The sequence below is a fragment of the Bos javanicus genome, chromosome 10 (genome assembly GCF_032452875.1).
Source record: "Bos javanicus breed banteng chromosome 10, ARS-OSU_banteng_1.0, whole genome shotgun sequence".
In the NCBI taxonomy this organism is placed as follows: Eukaryota; Metazoa; Chordata; class Mammalia; order Artiodactyla; family Bovidae; genus Bos; species Bos javanicus.
In genome coordinates this window covers 75,696,055-75,717,043 of record NC_083877.1, presented here as the reverse complement: position 1 = coordinate 75,717,043, position 20,989 = coordinate 75,696,055, and the positions used below count along the sequence as shown (strand labels likewise).

The following is a 20,989-nucleotide window of genomic DNA, read 5'->3' as shown; positions in this document are numbered from 1 at the left end:
AGGCTGCTGGAGGAGTCCCTTTTCCTGGAAAGACTGGGTGCAGTAGCACAGAGTACTGATTGACTTCATCTTTGTTTAAAAAAATTAAAGTTTAGTTAATTTACAATACTGTGTTACTTTGAAGTGTACAGCAAGGTGATTCAGTTATATATATATATATATATAAAATAATATATATATTATTTTTTAGATTATTTTCTATTATTATAAGATACTGAAGTTATTACAAGATATTGAGTAGAGTTGCCCATGCTATACAGTAGGACCTTGCTGATTATCTATTTTATATATAGAGGTATGTATATGTTAATCCCAAACTCCTAATTTATCTCCCCAGCCTGCTATCCCCTTTAGTAAACATAAGTTTGCTTTTTATGTCTGGTAGTCTATTTCTGCTTTGGATTTACTTCTTTTTATCTCTCCCAAAATGCCTAGCCCATTTAAAATGTTCAGTAAATTTAGTAAATGTTGAATGGATGAATGAAGGAACATATATTTCTCTACCTCTCCGATGTCTAAGGGTAGAGACCTTGTTTTACTTTTATTTCATATCTCCCAGTGCCTCCCAGTATTAATTAATAGTGAGTCTCTGCTTTAGATATGCTTGGACATATCTTTCTTTTTTAAGTATAACTGATTTACAATATTACATTAGTTTCAAGTGTACAACAGAGTGATTGGATATTTTTATGGATTACACTCCATTTAAAGTTATCATAAAATAATAGCTATATTTTCTATGCTGCACATATATCCTTGGAGCTTATTTATTTTATACATAGTAGTTTTTACCATTGATTTTGATACCATCTTAAGCTGCCTATCAAACCATGAAGTCAACCAAACACTGTCTCCATGCAAAGTATTACTGGATCTTTAACTGCTGATAAGTATATGTCCCTAGTAACTTTGATTAAAGTATTTTAATAATAATTTTATTTTACATTTGGGGAATTTTAACCGCTCAAAGCTTCTTCACATATCTTGTTTTCATTTATTTGGTAGTTGAATAGGACTAGAATTATTATGTCCATTTTATTGATTAAAAAAGCCAGAGAAATCAAATTCTTGCTCAGTGTCATAGAGTCAGCCATGCTTTGTACACTGTATCACTGAATTCATTCAGTGAGTCTACAGTAAAATTTGAATTTAAAAAAATCACTTGAATGTTTAAGAGTCTCTGGGGAACAATATAGAAAACTAGGACTTTTTTAAAGTTATGATAACTTCATTATAATTACAGTGATGGAAACATCTTGATTGTAAATGAGGTAATGAAAAATGCCCTACATGTGATAGTTGAAACAGCCCCACCTTGTATTTTGTAATTAGTCCCCTCTGGCTCTCTTTTTGCCCAAGTAGCTGCTCAGCCCTTGTAATGTATGATTCAAGTTCCTTCTGTGTTTCTTCCACCTTCAGCCTGACATCCAGGTCTTGGGAAACATCAGTTGAGTTCTTCAACACAGCTACTAATTTTATCATACTGATCTGTAATGACAGAAAATTGTCAACGTAACACTTGGCCCAACTTCTTAGAAAACTCATAAATTGAAAAACAGCTTGAGTAGCAACTCATATTTTCCCACTAGACATAAGAATATTCTATTTACTATATTGATATTTTCCAACATGCTCTAAATTATAAAGAAATAAAAGGGAAAATTAATATTTTGCAAAAAATTTTCAAACTACAAGGCAATCCCCTTCTCTATCCTGCCCTCCCATTGACTACTTGGTTTTAAAGACTAAATTCAGTAAATAGGGAAGATTAAAGAGAGACCTGGACTTTCTCTTTAGCTTCTTGAATCTTTGCCTGAAGTCCAGCTGTGAGGACATGTTGGAGAGACTCCTGACTTGAAACATGTTGTACATCCATTTGTAAAGTGTCTTCAATTCTAGATACAAGCTCTTCATACATAGAGCCTTTGGCAATAAGATGCTATAAGTAGAGTGAGATAACAATAAATATTCTGATTATATGTTAAACATATTAATAATCTCATCAGGAAATCATAAAAAGTTAACTGTTAATCCAAAATGAGGCAAATTTATATTCTAAAATACACACTGAGGAAACCAGAAGGGAAAGAGACACGTGTACCCCAATGTTCATCGCAGCACTGTTTATAATAGCCAGGACATGGAAGCAACCTAGATGTCCATCAGCAGATGAATGGATAAGAAAGCTGTGGTACATATACACAGTGGAGTATTACTCAGCCATTAAAAAGAATACATTTGAATCAGTTCTAATGAGGTGGATGAAACTGGAGCCTATTATACAGAGTGAAGTAAGCCAGAAGGAAAAACACCAATACAGTATACTAACGCATATATATGGAATTTAGAAAGATGGTAACGATAACCCTGTATACGAGACAGCAAAAGAGACACTGATGTATAGAACAGTCTTATGGACTCTGGGAGAGGGAGAGGGTGGGAAGATTTGGGAGAATGGCATTGAAACATGTGAAACGTCATGTATGAAACGAGATGCCAGTCCAGGTTCAATGCACGATGCTGGATGCTTGGGGCTGGTGCACTGGGACGACCCAGAGGGATGGTGTGGGGAGGGAGGAGGGAGGAGGGTTCAGGATGGGGAACACATGTATACTAATTAAATAATTTTCTATTAAAGAAAAAAAAAAAAGTTATTTTTAAAATTCATTTTAAAATTTATATTAATACAATCAGATTCTGAGCAACATAGTCTTTTGTGTATTATTCTTAAACACTAAGCACTTAGATAAAATAAAGACTAGAGGAATACAATGCCGATAGAGAGAAAATAAGTTGAGAGAGTAGAAATAAACCTTAAAGTGAAATTATTCACGTAGTCAAATCAGTCAGAAAGGAATTCAATAAATGCTACTGGAGAAAACAGCTGTTGGAAAAACATCTTTTTAGAACCATGCTTTTTACAAGATACCAAAAATAAATTTCAGATGAATTAGAAAATTATATATAAAACATGAAACTAGAAAGAGAAGAAATTATCCATGAAAACTGATCTGCTCCCTGGGTTTGGAGGGCCTTTAAAGGCAGAAATGACTATAAAAATACAAAAATTTTGTATGTAAAATAAAATAACTTAAAAGTCAACAACTTGGTAAATATATTTGCCATACAAATGAAAATGAGTCATGATTCAGAGAGCTTATAAATTCAATAAAAAAAATACTAAGATCCCAAAGAAAATTCAGAAAATACAAAGACATTATTCATGGAAACAAATGGCTAATGAATATATGAAAGACAGTTCAACCTTACATGTAATCAAATAAGTTACAAATTAAAATAATGGGGCACCACTTTTCAGTTATCAAAATAACAAAAAAATTTTAAATTACAACTCAGAGGTGGCATAGGTATATTTCTATAAAATAGAAATTATATTGTGTGATATCAACTATGGAAATATTGATCTTATTTATCATAGAACAGAGGAATTGTGGTGATTTTTATTCTCCTCTTTACACTTTTATGGGCTTCCCTGGTGGCTCAGATGGTAAAAAATCTGCCTGCAATGCAGGAGACCCGGGGTTTGACCCCTGGCTTAGGAAAATTCCCTGGATAAGGGAATGGCAACCCACTCCAGTATTTTTGTCTGGAAAATCCCATGGATCCATGGTCCAGGGGATCACAAAGAGTCAGACATGACTGAGTGACTAACACTTTCACTTTATACTTTTATAAATTATTTAAATGTTCTGAAATGAGCACATTGATTTGTAATTTCAATTTTTTCTATTTTTAATTATAAAAGTAACAAAAGTTCCTGTAAAATACTTCAACAAGAATAGAAGTAGAGCACATGAATAAAAAGTTTTTCTTCTTCCCCATCCCTCCCTTGTCATTTAATCAATCATTTGCATATTCATTTAAAAAATATGTACTTTATATCTACTATGTACCAGGAAATACACTCAGAGGAGGGCTCACAGATATTTTTCTATAGATTTAAAAGTATAAAGTACAAAAGGCAACTGTTTTTAAAAACACTAAAAGTATTTAGAGTTTTAGTATTAAAATACTAAAAACACATGACCCATACTGTTCAGCAACTTGTATTTCTTGATTAACAATATACCTTGATCCAATAAAGATCTACCTTTGTTCATTTTTTTTTGTTTCATCAAACTTTTTATCTCGTATTGGAGTATAACCGATTAACAATGTTGTGACAGTTTCAGGTGGAAAGCAAAGGGACAAACATATGCATGTATCCATTCTCCCCTCAAACTCCCCTCCCGTTCAGGTCATATAACACTGAGCAGAGTTCCCTGTTCCACATAGTAGGTTCTTGTTGGTTATCTATTTTAAAACTAGCAGTGTATATCTGTCCATCCCAAACTCCCTAAGTATCCCTTCCCCCATCTCCTTCCTCCCAGCAACCATAAGTTTTACTTAACTTTTTCTTACCAGAAGTATATTCCAGCATGTTTGTGTTTTCACTGTTTAACACCTTTGATTTTTTAAAAAATTCAATATTTTAAAAATACTGAATTTTTCATTTCTCACTCATTTATTACACTAAAAGAAATTTCAGGTACAAAAATAAATAGATAAATAAAATTAGAAAAGTACCAGCAGATGGCACAGGTTAAGTTCACATAATATTTTCAGAGCAAGGAAAGGTATTACTCTTATGAACAATGAAACACAGAATTATTCATATACACCTTTTCAAAATGTAGAAAAGAATTTCAAAAGTCAAAAGAATTAAACAAGTAATTCTTTATTCCTAGAACTTGCCATCTTGCTATAATGTATGACATGCTCTATAAATTTCATAGCTGAGCTGGAACTCAGTAAAACCTCAATTGTAACTTCTTTCCAGGAAGAACTGAGTGATATTAAAATACACTCTTGCCTCATTGCTTTTCAATGCGTCAACTGCCTGAGAATAAAGACAGAACAGAGTTTTAACAACATGCAGCCCCCTCCCTGCATCAGGTAAGAAAGGAAAGTGGCTTCCACAGGGGCTGAGCTTTCCAAGAGTAGATTGCATCGTCTCTTATATTCACACTGCCCTGAGCTATAGGAAGACTGAACTCACTCATCTCATTGCCCTCTGATGAAAGAGAATATTTTAATCTCCACTCTGGAGCTGGGAAAATCAGTTCAAGAATTTAAATTCCTCAGGTATTATTAGTCTTCAACTCTATCCTCTGTCTTCAGGCAAAATCACAGCAAATGATCCAGGGTTGAGATTCCATGTCATTTTTTTAAAAAACCCCAACAAAGAAAATTCAAACAGTGGTTTTATTTACTATTTCCTTTAAAACTTTTTATCTTAATCCATAAGCCTACAGCCACAAAAGCTGTCTTGTTAATGCTGTTACAGTCATACCTGCAAAGATTCTTCCACTGAGGTCTCTACATCATCCTGCTGTCTCAGAAGATCCAAAACAGACGTGGTTTCTGCCTCCCAGGTTTCCACTTGTCCAATGAGCTTTTCAACCTCTTTAGCCACTTTCAGTGGCCCTGAAAAGTCTTCATTTTCTTTTTCATGTACTTCCCCAGCCTACAACATTCAAAATTATCACTCGAGAAAATGGTATCATTTACCATTAAATTAATTTAACAGTTAAAGTCTCAAAAACAATGGCTGCTTTTTAAACTCAATGTTTTAATAGCATCTTTATAAAAGTTAGTTAAAATGCATACTGAACTTTTATGCCAAAAAAATAAAAATAAACACATTATATCGCTTTTTTCCCCCTGAGAGTGCTAAATCAACATATTTTAATGATTTAAGATCTACTTTTTGGACATGATAATGATACATTATGATAATATAAATACTTTAAAAATTAAGAGATTTATTCACAAAATCTTCTTAAGGATATCATTCCTATCAGTTAGTTACTATTATTTCCATTTTACAGGAAAGATTAGAGCTTAGAAAATTATAGTATTGACTCTATAAACACATTTCTAAAACTGGTATACAATTTAATTAAATACAGCTAGCCATTGGTAACAGTAGTTGTGAAATATCAGAATCAAATTTCAATAAAATTGTCTTTTCCCATTAATAATCTCTCAGTATCCTATAAGTTGATATGCTACAGTTTTATATGACAAATTCTTAAAGCTGTTTTTAATCAGATCACATTTTAAATGTATGAGAAAAATATTCTGTATTTTTCTATACGAAGAGCATAGTGCACAGATTCAAGATGTTCCATAATTAGGTCTCCTAATGATGGGAAAACAGGCACTCCATCACAGCAACTGGCAAAAGCCAGATAAATTTATTTCTTTAAAGTTGTATTTTCTTTAAAGTTGTATAAGTTATTTTTCTGAAGGGGGCATATTTCCAAAATCACAGGCGCTACACCATACATGTGTATGATTTCTTGTTGTTGTTCTTTCTTTTCCATATTCTTATCTATAATCTAAAGTCACCCTCTGAATTACACAACACAGCAGGAAATAAAGATTTTACTTCCCCCCATTTTACAGAAAGGATGCAAGACAGGCCAGAGGCTAGCCTAAAGCTGGACAACTGAGCACTAGTCAGAAGTAATCTGAAGAAAACAGCACCTGCACTTCCACAGCTCAGAAAGCATGACTGCTTCTGTGTGTCTGCAAACTCTTCAGTGAGTTAGAGGCACAGGGCTTTTATTTACTATTTCCTTTCAAATTTTTTATTTATTTTAATCCATAAGCCTACAACCATAAAAGCTAGAGGCTTATGGGTACTGTTTAGGCACTGATGACCACTGCGTGAGGGTACCACTTGGGCATTTTACTGAACAATGACCATACTTTAAGTGTTATCTAATAATCTTTCTTATCTATGTTTCAACAATATGGGTTGTTTTCCAAAGGAAAAAACAGCAAAGTTAAATTATTTCCATATATCAATACAAAGGAACTACATAAAATATGATTATTTACCATAATATTCTGATTGTGGTTTTCAGGAAGTTCGCTTGACCTATCTGTTGAAAAACCAACAGCTAGATTTTCTTCCTTGGATAGCTGAATATTTCCAGAATTGTCAAGAAAGGGCTCATCTTGTAATTTCATAAGTGGCAGGTTCACTTCCTATGAAAAATTAATGTCATGAAATGTAATGTTTATATCTTTTATTCTAAGATATATGATTAAAAACAATTTTTTAGGGTTTATTAGGAACATTATAAAATTTCCCATACAACACCTCAGTCTCAAATTATTAAGAATAAGAGAATAATCATTTAAGTTCAAAAATTATTTTTTAAATATGTGCTTTTATGAAGCACTATACTAAATATAGGGATTCCCTGATAGCCTGGTGATAAAGAATCTGCCTGCCAATGCAGGAGACATGGGTTCCATCCCTGGGTTGGGAAGATCCCCTGGAGAAGGAAATGCCAACCCACTGCAGTATTCTTGCCTGGGAAATCCCCCAGACAGAGGCGCTTGGCAGGCTACAGTCTGGGGAGTTGCAAAAGAGTCAGACATGACTTAGGACTAAACAACAACAACAAATATTAAATATAAAGATAAAATTTGCTGTATGTTTTCAAAGGCTTTGAAATCTAACAGGCAAAAATGCTTATGTTACTCTTTAATGGCACATAAAGTTCAACTAAAAATCTATGCTGAACGTCCACAGAAAAAGCTGAACATGAATGGTTATATCCGCATTGTTCGTAAGAGTCAAAAAAGTGGAAAGAAGTCAAATGTTCGTCAACCGGTCAACGAATAAACACAGTGCGGCATGTCCATACAGCAGATTATGCTCTGCTGGTCCGAAGGGATGAAGTGCTAATGCACACTACAGAATGAATGAGCTGTAAAAACACTGCACTGAGTGAAAAAAGCCAGAAACAAAAGACTACATATCTTATGACTTCCTTTATGTGAAATACCCAGAACAGGACAATTTTTAAAGCTGGGGACATTGGGAGAAAATGAGGAGTGACTGCTAATGGGTACAAAGTTTCTTTATGAGGTGATGAAAATGTTCTAAAATTGATTATGGTGATGACTTGCACAACATTAAATATACTGAGAACCGCTGAGGAATTCACACTAAATGAGTGAATTGTATGCATGTGAATTATACCTCAAAGAAGCTGTTAGCAAAAAAAAAAAAAAAAAAAACCTTACAGGCTGAGCTTTTGTAATAAGCTTTCTCCATCTTTTATTCAGCCTCTTCAGTTCTTTAGAAATAGACGATCCAACTTCATCATTGCTGACTTGAAATAAGAAATTTCCCACTTCATTTAAAGTAGTATGTTGTAGATTCCACTGGGAGAGTGTCTCAAACGGAACCTATATAACATATAAACAATGCAATATTTTAATGACATAATATTTGTCTTTCTATTACTCATAAAAGATCTTCACTGAGCTTGATTTCGAGCAAAAGTAAGTGTGAAGGTTTTGCAGAGATTCTGACCCTCCCTGTTGGGCTACCTCTTCATCCTTGGATCAATTGGCAGCTGCTAGCTGTCTGTCACAGAGAAGGCAATGGCACCCCACTCCAGTACTCTTGCCTGGAAAATCCCATGGGTGGAGGAGCCTGGTAGGCTGCAGTCCATGGGGTCGCTAGGAGTCGGACACGACTGAGCGACTTCGCTTTATTTTTTTCACTTTCATGCATTGGAGAAGGAAATGGCAACCCACTTCAGTGTTCTTGCCTGGATAATCCCAGGGACGGGGGAGCGTGGTGGGCTGCCGTCTATGGGGTCGCACAGAGTCGGACACGACTGAAGCAGTTAGCAGCAGCAGCAGCTGTCTGTCATCATTCTTGATCCTGGACTTTTAAGAAGCATGTGATGTTCTTCTATTTTTCTAAGCAGCTGACAGGCTTAGAGCAAAGGTTTCAAATCTTTTCAGTTCATGACCCCCTTAATGTCTCAGAAATTTTTTCAAGGATTCCCTAAGCTAGAAAAAGTACCAAACACTTCTCATTCATAATAAGTCAGGTCCAAACAGCTTAGTGGTAATTTGTGTGCTGTTCAACAGACAGATGTTGCTTTTCTCCCTCAAATTTTAAATTTACCCAAGAGTTCTCTTTGGTAGCTCAGGGCATCTCAGCATCGAGTTTGGAAATTGCAAGGCTTAAAGTCTTATTTTTTCAAAGAAATGTGAATCTCATTAAAAGACCTTTAAAAGACAGAAGACCTGTTGAAAGCCAAAGATTTGAATTTTGGGTATCAATATAGGTTATAGGGAAAAGTAATGACTCACTCGAATATTCTTTTTGCACTCATACACTTATTAGAAATTTTACTTTCATACGAACAGCCTGTTTTTTGTTCAGTATCTTTAGCTTTTATATGGAAAATGTTTAATCTGAGAGGTTGTCTACACTTATTTGCAACAGAAGAAAGCAAATGAAAGAAAGAAAACTACCTCAAAGAAAAATCATAAAACAGGTTATTACACAAATGGCAAATAAAAACAATAATAAATTATACCAAAATTTTTTCCACACTTCTCCACATAAATCTGAAGTATTTTGTTTTTCTTCCTCTAGAAAGTAAGAAAGCTTTTAGAACTGAAAGGTACTCACCTAAATGTAAAGAAAACTTTCTAATTTATTAATTTATTTTAAATGTATCAGAGAAGGCAATGGCAACCCACTCCAGTACTCTTGCCTGGAAAATCCCATGGATGGAGGAGCCTGGAAGGCTGCAGTCCATGGGGTCGCAAAGAGTCAGACACGACTGAGCAACTTCCCTTTCACTTTTCACTTTCATGCATTGGAGAAGGAAATGGCAACCCACTCCAGTGTTCTTGCCTGGAGAATCCCAGGGATGGGGGAGCCTGGTGGGCTTCTGTCGTGGGGTTGCACAGAGTCGGGCATGACTGAAGTGACTTAGCAGCAGCAGCATAAGCTATCCAGTACTCCATGTCTTTTCTTTCCAAGGAATTAAGCAATATATCTTCCAAATGCTATACTGTGTATGTGGGTTATACCTCAATAAAATTCTGTGTGTGTATATAAAACCTACAGTAAGGAGGAAAATTCCTTTTAGCTATTATAGGAGAAAGAACCTAAACTCTTTCCAATACTTTGGAGAATTTTTCCAACAATTGTTTACTCATTCTTGGTCTCTCATTTTTGGATTGAAAACGAGGGTATCCAAACAAAATGAAAAAAAAAATTAAAATTAAGCAAATGCCATAAGACTGAAAATACCTCTTTCATCTGTTCCTTCTTTGTCTCCTCAAAACAAGCCTTTAGTAAACGAAGGTTTTCCACATAAGTAGCCCAACATGCCAGAACTTTTTGTAGAGTGGACTTCACATTAAGTATATTTTCTCTATACATGGAAAAATGATATTTCACCATCGTATATTGTTTACTAATATTTGGATATTCTCCAGCTATAATGTTAACAAGACAAGAGAGCAATTTTAAAAAACAGTTTTTCATTAAGAAAATAATACTGCTAAGAAAAATACTGGCATACTAATTGACAGTGGTAAAATAAATATGTAAACTAACAGTATTAACAGTGAATGCAAGAATTTTCCAAAACATACATATATGTAAAACCAATTCCTAAAGCATTAAGATACATAAGGAAAGTGAAACAAATGAAATGTTATTTTTAAGTGATGGTCATTCCATCAAAAAGAAAATACAGCTTTACCCAAGTTGTTATGAATTTCTTCACATTTTTGAAACGAAGTTTCAAGTTGAGCTAGGAACTCTTTTTCTTCAATAAATTTCTGGGGGTGGAAATGAAAATAAAACATATTGACAATTTTTTTTAATGTGTCAAGAAATCCAGACAGAGACATAAACATTGATGAAGCGCTTAGGCACCAAAATTTCTTTACAGTAATTAATACTACATATTTGGGTAAGTAGTTCATGAAGAAAGATAGTTAAGGTCAAAGAAACATACATATGAGTATTAGCAATATACAAGTACGAGACCTGACAAAGTTTATCTTAATGTAGTGACACAGTTCTACCTTGGTTTTTCCCATGTCTTTACTAATATTGAACAATTTTTATTAGATATGTTGAGCATGATAATAAATAGATACAATCAATCATCTACCAAAGACCCTTGAGAAATACCATTATCCAAGTTATGTGTCTTAAGCAAGCAAAATCTTTCATGGAAGAACAGACAATTAAAAGCTCATTTATTATACACTTATGTGGCAACAGTATGATTATTTAAATGAAAAAATGAAAAATCAAAGTAGGAAAAAGAAGTTAAAATACTCAAAATCTAATTTAGAGTGATGATTCCTATTCAGGAATGTACAGTGTTTAAATCATAAACTGTAAATAAGTATTTCCTCATCATGTTTTTCCAATGTTTCCACTGAAGTTCATAATCTTAGATTTTTCTTTCTGGCCCTCATTCCAAAAACGGAGGAACAGGGAACGCACTGGCGCTCCAGGGGTTAGATGCGGCACTTTCACTGCCGTGGCCCCAGGAGCCACGGTTGGAGAACTAAGACACTGCAAGCCACACAACATGGTCAAAAATAAAAACAGAGATACAGGAAGAAGGGTAATAAGGCCGAACTATAGAAATGACATTGCTAGGATGCTTCAGTTTTAATTTACCATATAAACACATATATTTAAGTCATTTGCAAAAATTTTTCCTATAAATTGTAAGAGCTAAACCCCTCCCCCAGAAAAACCTCCAAGACAGAATATACTGTTTTGCCCATTCTTTAAACTTGAAAGGCTAAGATTAAAATGTTCTAAGAAAAATTTAATTTTTGAATAGAACCATATATCAGAGTGGGGAAAGATATTAAGCAAGATATCCAGTAGGTGGAAATAGGAATTTTTTTAAAGGAAGTAACATTGAAACTATCTCTAACTATTTTGTAACTTAGCCTGGTTAACTCAGTTTCTTCTGTTGTGCTAAATAATGTTATTGTCTCCTTCTTACTCTTCTCGATGTCTGTCATTTGACTACCTATAATCTTTTTCTCTAGGTAATATTTAAGCTACCGAAAGCTACCAAGAAAACTCATCTCAAAACCTGAAAAGTTAAGGGATATTGTGCTCAGGAAACATGCAAACCCAGAATCATGGAGAACAGTTGTCTAAGACATGAAATAAAGTAGCTTACATGCCAGTCTTCCAGCAATAATTCCACAGATTCTTTGCTCCCGTATTTGATGTTCCAAACAAGCAATTTTGATTTCACCTCCTCTAGCAAACCAAGAACTGAGCACTCATAGTAATGAAATTCTAAACGTGGAATGACTTTTTTCCCCGAAATGTTGTTGATTCTGGAAGATAGTGCAGGTTTTAGAATTTAATTTAATACGATTGGCCAAATGTGAAAAACCTGTTTGGCATTTTAAAAAATACTGGGGCTTTAACATTTTCTTTTAATCACATGGAACTCAGATGCATCCTCACCTCTTTTTTTTTTTTTTTTAAGTAAAACAAACATTGTGATGAGATATAAACCAGCTATTTCTAAGATAAAAATACCCAACAGAATTATGTTCTGAAGAAATTATTCCCCTATTGAGAACTTCTATGATAAAATGTTAATCTCTAAAACATTTTACTGAATTTGAAAACTTCCATATAAGAATACAACAATAATTTCCACATTTACATATTAACAGCTTTCATTATTAAAGGTAATACCTTCTTACTATCATTCTTTGAATAATGAGAAAAGAGAAGATGATGTGGACAAACACCAATTAAATAATCTTTAGTTTATATTTTTTTGGAGTTTATTAAGTGCTCTCATATACTTCCTCCCATTTCACCTAGTATTCCTTGTGAGACATGAACACAGTGATTACCATTACTCTATATTTACAAATGAGAAAATGTGCAGAAAGACATAATAACTTGACCAAAACCAAGATAAAGAGCTCAGTTTCTGCGTCTAACTCCAGAACTTTTTCTACCACCATATCCTCCCAGGAAATAAAAGAGGAAGTATGTTATCATGCTACTATTACATAAAACACGAAGGAATTGTTATCAAGAGCTAAAGACTAATTGTCAAAAATTATCTACAAATCTGTATTTCCTGCTGCCTGCAGAACCGTGTTAGTGTTCATACACGAAGATGTCAGCAGTGGTGAAAGGATGGTGGTACAAACCGTCTTTTCATTTCCTCCAATTTTTCAGGGGGTACCAAAGGCAAATGGTTTTCGTCTCTATTTTCAAACGCCAGGAGAGTATTCAAATGGCAGTCAAATTTATCCATCAGACTCTGAAAAGAAATTCAGTATAACATGAACCACATTTATTGTCAAACTCTGTAACCAAGGGTTTGTTAACCTCATTTGCTCTGTGCACGCATTGCATCTTTTTTAAAAGAAATTCTAAAGCCCTTACATTTTCAACTAAAATGTTGTGAGTAAATATTTCCATCATAGATGTTTTAAACTAGAACATTTTACAGAGAGGCAGACTGTGGTTTCTCTGGTAAAAGCATTATCAAATTCTTTTGTTTTCAGATGTATTTTCCATTCAATTGTGGGCTCAAATGCTATAAACCTCACCTATTAAATTCTTCCATATCATTTTAGTGAGAACCCAATCTCCCATGTTTTAAACAGTCTCCCCTCTCCTTTTTGGCCAGACTTTACAGTTGCTTTAGGACTTACTGGACAAATCGTTTTGGGTCCCAAAAATCTCCAGAGGAATCACCTAAACCATCCTCAAATACCCACTATATTTCCTTCCCTTTCTTCTAGGAGAAAAGTCTTCCTCAAGAACAGTTCTAACAAAATATAGATTTTTCTTTGTTTCTTCTTTGCCAACCTGGAATAAAGTAATTTTCTCTTGTGTTAGAGCCATGGCTTCACTGTAATCCTGGGAGACTGACAAATCTTCATCTATAAGCTTTTCTACCTCCTGGAGCCAAGTTTCTATTTGATAAAGGGGTGAGGGCAAGACACGATTCAACTCTGTTTGCCACACGTTAATCTGAAAAAAAAAAAAGGAAAGACGTTCTTCAGTAGACACTTCTCTAGTTTATTTGTTCACATACAGTATGCTTAAACCTCTAAAGAATTATTTTAAAACAACCCTTTAAACACAATACTTTAATTCTGATATGTTAGTCAAGGAAATACTGATCAATAGGTATATTTCTAAGTATCATTGGCTAGCTGCTGATCGAGAAGATAATTTGTTCAAAAGCTTCAGAAGAGGGTGCAAGAATGAAAACAAATGTTTTGATCAACCCACAATCAGTTATAAGAAGGGAATCAGAAATAGTTACAGCAAGGGGGTAAAAAGTTAGTTGTAAATAGTTACAAAGTGGGGGTAGACTACTGTACTGAACGACCATTTGAAATCCTATAATCCCCTGTCTTCTCTGACGTAACATCTACAGCTAGCAAGCAGATGTATAGGTTATTTTCCTCACTAGCCCCAATCGTCTATTTATATTAGATATCTCTACCACATCTCCTGATTATTTGTCCTTCACCAGAGCCCCCGCCCCTCAATCCCACTGCCTCCTCCTTCCTCAGTCTTCCCACCACTCCTGACATGTGTGACTCAAGCCCTGATTACCTTCTCAGGTCTTTGCTTTTTCTGCCCCTTCTACCTGAATTTTCTCCCTGCTGAGGAACCACCAAAACTCACTCACACATTCATACATTCGCTCATTGAGCCAATTAGAGGTACATGAATGGCAACGTGGAGGTGGCTTAAATATGTGTGTGCTCAAAACTGAAAGAAGCAGAATAACATATAATACCAATTTATACAACTTAATACATGGTTACATAAATACTTTACTGCATTTTGAAAGAACATATAAACGAAAAGATACATACTAGGCACATCACAATGGTGGCCTAAGGAAAAAGAAGAATGGAAGGAGGGTATGAAGATAAAAGCAAATAAACACACAATTTGTGTGTGTCAGTTGCTCAGTCATGTCTGGCTTTTTGCAACCCCACGGACTGTAGACTTAATAAGTGAATAAAATAGGAGTAGGATCTTGTCCAGATTCATGTGTCATGAAGACAAGAGTAAGTTTAGCACAACTGTCCACACATCTGAGGGGTCAACCAGATGAACAGCAGCCACAGCTCCTGCCAGACCCACCTAGTGGGTGAAACAAACAAGTTCATGGTTACAGTAATGTGTGAAGAAGTGAAGTGAAGTGAATGCTGCTTAGTCATGTCTGACTCTTTACAGCCCCATGAACCATAGCCTGTCAGGCTCCTCTGTCCATGAATTCTCCCGGCAAGCACTGGAGGAGGTAGCCATGCCCTCCTCCAGGGGATCTTCCTGACCCAGGGATCGAACCTGAGTCTCCTGCATTGCAGCCAGATTCTTCACCATTTGAGCCACCAGGGAAGCCCATAGTAAAGGGTGGTCAGCAGTGTAACAGAGCAAAGGGCTGGGGAGGACCCCACACTGATGATGAAAGCATAAGTTTTAAATTTCTACTCTCTCTTTTATCACAGTTCTACTAAATAAATTGTCAGTATTCTTAGAGTTAAGTTGCTTTTATAGGTAAGAATAGGCAAAAATTAGGTTACTTTTTAAGAATAGGGTTCTTTAATTCATAATTAACTCATTGAAAAACATTTATTGGTTGCCCACTATATACAAGGCAAGTATTAAAAAAAAAAAACCATTAAATCCACAACGCAAATACAAAGATGTAAAATGAGAACAAAGCTAGGCTCTTTTAAGGCAGTCAAATGGCACTATTCATAAACTAGAAGCATGGAATTTTCTGCATTTTGGTTTGCTTTTTTTTTTTTAACATTATTGAGGTATAACTGATAACACTGTAAGATATTTAAAGTGTACATGATGGTGATTTGATATACATTTACATTGTAAAAGGAGTCTCACCATCTAGTTAATTAACATTCATCATTTCACATATTTATCTCTTTTGGCAAGAACATTTACGTTTTACTCCCTTAGCAAATTTCAGTGATATAATACAGTGTTAATAGCTATAGTCACCAAGTTTTACATTATCTCTTCAGACCTGAATCATCTTATAGCTGAAAGTACCCTTTAACCAACTTCTCCCTGTTTCCTACCACCTCAGTCCTGGACAACCACTTTTCTATTCTCTGTTCCTATGACTTTCATTTTCTTTTCTTGGCCTCGTCATGCTGCTTGCAAGATCTCAGTTTCCAGGAATTGAACCCAGGCCACAGCAATGCAAGCCCAGAATCCTAACCACTAAGCCATCAGGGAACTTCTAAGTTTGACTTTTTAAATAAAGATTCTGCATATAAGGGATGTTATGCAAGTTTATTTTCTCAAAACACATGTAGCAAAAGACAGCTTTACAATCCTAAATCATTAATTATATGCCGTGAAGCCTCCAGATGGAAAAAAATGAAAAAGAGATTCTCATTATTATGAATTTTAATATAAAGAAGCTAGGATGTACTTTTATTATATATATATATGTGTGATTTATTATTATTAGCATTTCCCCCAAAATAAACAGAAAACTGGCAAACAACTGAGCAAAAGATGAGCTAAGAATGATACCTCTAACTCAGCTATTATTCTTTTCGCAACTGAAAGAAAGCTGTATGTTTGTTTATTTTTAATTGGAGGATAATTGCTTTACAATGTTGTGTTGGCTTCTGCCATAGATCAACATGAATCTGCCTCGGGTATATGTATGTCCCCTTCCTCTTGAACTTCTGTCCCTCCTCCCACCCCTCTAGGTTGTCACAGAGCACAGGGTTGAATTCCATATATGCTTTGAAAGAAGACAAATGTGAGTTTTCTGACTGTGAGCTGTACGCTATGCAGCAGTAGGAAGAGGAACGATAGAAGGCAATATTTGCCTTTCATTCTCCTTCCACTCTTAACATAGAAAACTAGTTCTATGCTTTCTTTCTCAGTGTTGGAAATTACTTTTGAATTTGGATGAAAATTTATATAAGATCTTGTCAGGTCAAAATAACACAATGTGGCTATTTCCTATACAGGCTTAAAATGAAACCATTTATCAAGATACTTTGAGATATCTGTGTCCTCAACCAATTGAACCAGAAACTGGATGGTATTCACTGTTATACATATGATAACTTTAAAATTACTAAGTTTCATTATGTAACACCAAGAAAATGAGTGGCAGTCTGCCTAAGGATTGGATTTTCAAGCTACCATCAATTTGTAGCACTTACTTTTGTAAAATAGTTCTTTTAATGATTTTTCCTCATTATTTTGGGTGATTTTTCCAAATCATAGGCAGCAAAATGAGGCCAGATCTCAGTGGCCTGGAACAGCCTGAACTATACAGACAGCATCTTCTTCCTCTCCTGTCTTGTTGAGGATTTGTAACAGAGTTCCTGCCCTTCACAAGGATCAGAGTTGTCAGAGCTGTGATCAGAACAGGAGCTGATAACACAAGGAGCACTGCCACTTTATGGGAAGATTTCTGGAGCTGCACTGGTCCTTCAAAATTAGGGACTCAGAAAGTGTGGCTCTTTTTAAGCCACTGAGCTAGTGTTGAACACATTTCACAGACGGTGTGATAAACGTATTCTGAAAACAGGCTGTCACTCCAGGTGGTCAAGAGTCTTGAGCAGGGATTGGCAAAGTTTTTCAGGGCCAAAGAGTATTTGTGATGCATAATCTGTTGTAACTCTGTAAATTCACTAAAAGTCAATTAGCCATTTAAGATGAGCAGATTCTATGGCATATAAATCATACCTCAACAAAACTGTTTAGAAAGAATGAAGACAGGACTTTGTTGGTGGTCCCAGTGGTTAAGAATCCACCTTCCAATGCATGAGACATGAGTTCAATCCCTGATGGGGAACTAAGATCCCACATGCCATTGAGCAACTGAGCCTTTGCACCACAACCAGGGAATCCCCAAGGCACTACAACTAGAGAGAAGTCTGCATGCTGCAATGAAGAGCTTGTACACTGCAATAAAGACCAGGGAAGCCAAAATAAAAAAAGAAGACCTGCAATACAAGGTAAGTTAAAAGAAGTTTTCGAGCTGAAAAGAAGTGAGTTCAGAAACTCAAATCTCTAGGAAAGAACAAAGAACAATGGAAATGTAAATAGTTATATAAATATGAAAAACTGATTTTCCCCTTAATTTATTTAAAACACATGACTGTTTTGAACAAAAATTTATAACATGGTCTTGGGAACTATAAAACATATGTGTGTGTCATACATATATTTATATATAAAGCAACCAGTCATAAAAAGTGAGAGATTTGATTGCAAGACTTCTACATGTTGTAAGAAGTTGTACAACTTAGAATTTTACAACTTTTAAGTAGATGGCAAAAATTTTATAATGTATATTGTAATCACAGTAAAAATACAATATGAGGTAGAGTTAAAAAGCCAATAGCTAAATTAAAATGGAATTTAATATGTTAAAAATTAACATAATCTAAAACAAGGCAAGAAAAGAACGAATAGAGATACCGAAAACAGAGGTGTGTGTACTTAGTTGCTCGGTCATGTCTGACTCTTTGTGACCTCATGGACTGTAGCCCACCAGGTTCCTCAGTCTGTGGGATTCTCCAGGCAAGAATACTGGAGTGGGCTGCCATGCCCTCCTCCAGGGGATCTTGGAGGAGGGATTGAACCCAGGTCTCCTGCATTGCAGGCATATTCTTTACCATCTGAGCCACCAGGGAAGCCCTCCCAAAAAACAGAGGGGATAAACATTAAAAAAGGGCTTCCCAGGTGGCACTAGTTAGTGGGAAAGAACCCGCCGGCCAATGCAGGAGATGTAAGAGACACAGCTTCAATCTCTGGGTCAGGAAGATCCCCTGGAAAAGGGCATGGCAACCCACTCCAGTATTCTTGCTTAGAGAATTGCATGGACAGGGGAGCCTGGCCAGCTGCAGTTCATGGGGTCACAAAGAACTGGATATGACTGAAGCAACTTAGCATGTACACAAACATAAAAAAGCATAAGATGATAAACCTACACTGAACCATATCAATAATTACATTAAATATTGTGTAAACACTTGAGTGAAAAAGCAGATGTTGTCAGAGTAGATAATGAAGCAAGATCCAATTATATGCTATCTATGCGATGCCCTTTAAATATAAAGACTCAAATAGGTTGAAAATAAATGAAGGAAAAAGATGTGCCATATAGTCAGCATAGGAAGAATGCAATGATCATATTGATATCAGATTAAGTAGACATCTAGAAAAATAGTCTTACCAGAGATAAACAGTAATATTTCATAGTGGTAAAAGTGTTGATTCAGGAAGACATAATAGTCATAAATGTACATACTTAGTAACAAAGTCTTAAAATACATGACACAAAATTTGACTAAATTAAAGGAAGGATTGCTACAGATTTTAATAATCCTCTCTCAGAAATTGGTAGAATGAATGTCTAGACAAAATGACAGTCAAGGCATAGACAATCTGAATACTACCAACCACCTTGTCCTAGCTGATATTTACAGAATGCTATATCAGATGACTACAGAATACATGTTCTTCCATATATACCATATGGTATATACCATAACACATGAGTCAATAAATTTTAAATGACTGAAATCATACCGATATATCCAGACACACATTTATCACTACACTTTCTCTCTGGGTTTGTCCCTACCCACTTGAAGCATCTATTGATATTGACACATGGTCCTGTCCCAAAGCAGAGAGGAGGCTGCAGGTCAATACTGGTAGAATAAGGATTCCGATTGCAAGAACTGATGGCAGATACAAAAACTTTGGATAAGCCTGCAATTTCTCTCAAGAGAATGTTATAAGTTCCTATTCATATCAACCACTACTCAAACGAGATCATGGAGAAAATATAGTAACATTCTCACAACTTTCTGTTGAAGCATCTACCCTGTCTTTTACAGAATTCCTCATGGAAGTCTAAAGCTCTGGTCCAACAAACGAGCTGCCCCACAAAAATGTTCTAATCAACGTAACGCAGTAACCTGGTAGTTGAGACCATTCCAGGCTTCTCTCAACTGCAACTGATCTTTATTCAGGTCATCTACATTCCTTTTTATTGTCAGGACATCCAAAAAGTGTTCTTTTTCTTTGTTGAATGACTCCAGAAAGGACAGCAGGCTCTACAATTAGAAGAATAAAGACAAATGTTTAAACCAGCTTATAAAATGTAATTTGCTATTTGAAGGTCTATAGCTGTAGATTATATTTAAATTTTTACTTAGAAAAAAACGAAAATTCCCTAAATCTAGGATCCTCTCACCAATCCATTTTCTTTCTTCAGTGCACCCTCACGATCTGGGCACCCTTATAGTGACATAAGTCACAGCTTTTGCCTCTACTGGAGTAAGGCAGCAAGGCCACTCAGCTCTAGAGGACAAGTCGTAATAACCCATGAAAAATGTAAGTTTCTCCTCCCTAAATATGTGTTCACAACAAAATAAGAATGAGTGGAAATAAGAATTAAATGACAGCAGTCAAGTATAAATGGTTTTTGAAGTGTCCATGATTTACTGAGCTTCAGTCAATTCTTCCCAAGGCATTTTATACGAATTTTAGAAAATACTGTGTCTTTTGGACTCTGTGGGAGTGGGGGGGATGATTTGGGAGAATGGCATTAAAACTTGTATAATATCATATAAGAAATGAATTGCCAGTCCAGGTTCGATGCAGGATACAGGAAGCTTGGGGCTGGTGCACTGGGATGCCCCAGAGGGATGGTGTGGGGAGGGAGGTGGGAAGGGGGTTCAGGATGGGAACACGTGTACACCCGTGGCGGATGCATGTTGATGTATGGCAAAACCAATACAATATTGTAAAGTAAAAAATAATAATAATAATAATTTTTAAAATAAATAAATAAAAAGAAAGAAAAAAGAAAATACTGTGTCTTTGCCCTCAAAAACTTAATAAATAAATCTTTTCTTGGCATGTATTTGTGTGAAATACTGGTATTTGAGTCAACAACTGCATAAATACTATTCAAAAGATTACCCATAAACTTTGGCCATGTTTCTAATTAAATTTTGTGTTCAAACTGAGGGATAATTAAATTCTTTCTAAAAATAACCTCACATAGTCTTTCATTTAGGAAGC

General features: G+C 35.3%; 1 protein-coding gene across 9 annotated transcripts in view; it reads right to left on the bottom strand.

Annotated features, from left to right (window-relative positions):
* SYNE2 (spectrin repeat containing nuclear envelope protein 2) overlaps positions 1 to 20,989 on the bottom strand; it is a 326,466-nt gene that overhangs the window by 207,253 nt on the left and 98,224 nt on the right. For 8 of the 9 annotated variants that reach the window (XM_061429086.1, XM_061429085.1, XM_061429088.1 and 5 more), the window contains 11 exons: positions 19,879 to 20,016; positions 13,736 to 13,900; positions 13,069 to 13,181; positions 12,066 to 12,228; positions 10,608 to 10,686; positions 10,151 to 10,338; positions 8,110 to 8,274; positions 6,910 to 7,059; positions 5,354 to 5,527; positions 1,781 to 1,939; positions 1,315 to 1,488 (listed from right to left, as the gene is read on the bottom strand). In XM_061429086.1, coding sequence (XP_061285070.1) covers positions 1,315 to 1,488; positions 1,781 to 1,939; positions 5,354 to 5,527; positions 6,910 to 7,059; positions 8,110 to 8,274; positions 10,151 to 10,338; positions 10,608 to 10,686; positions 12,066 to 12,228; positions 13,069 to 13,181; positions 13,736 to 13,900; positions 19,879 to 20,016 — 1,668 coding nt within the window. The other variant, XM_061429093.1, reaches the window with a different exon arrangement.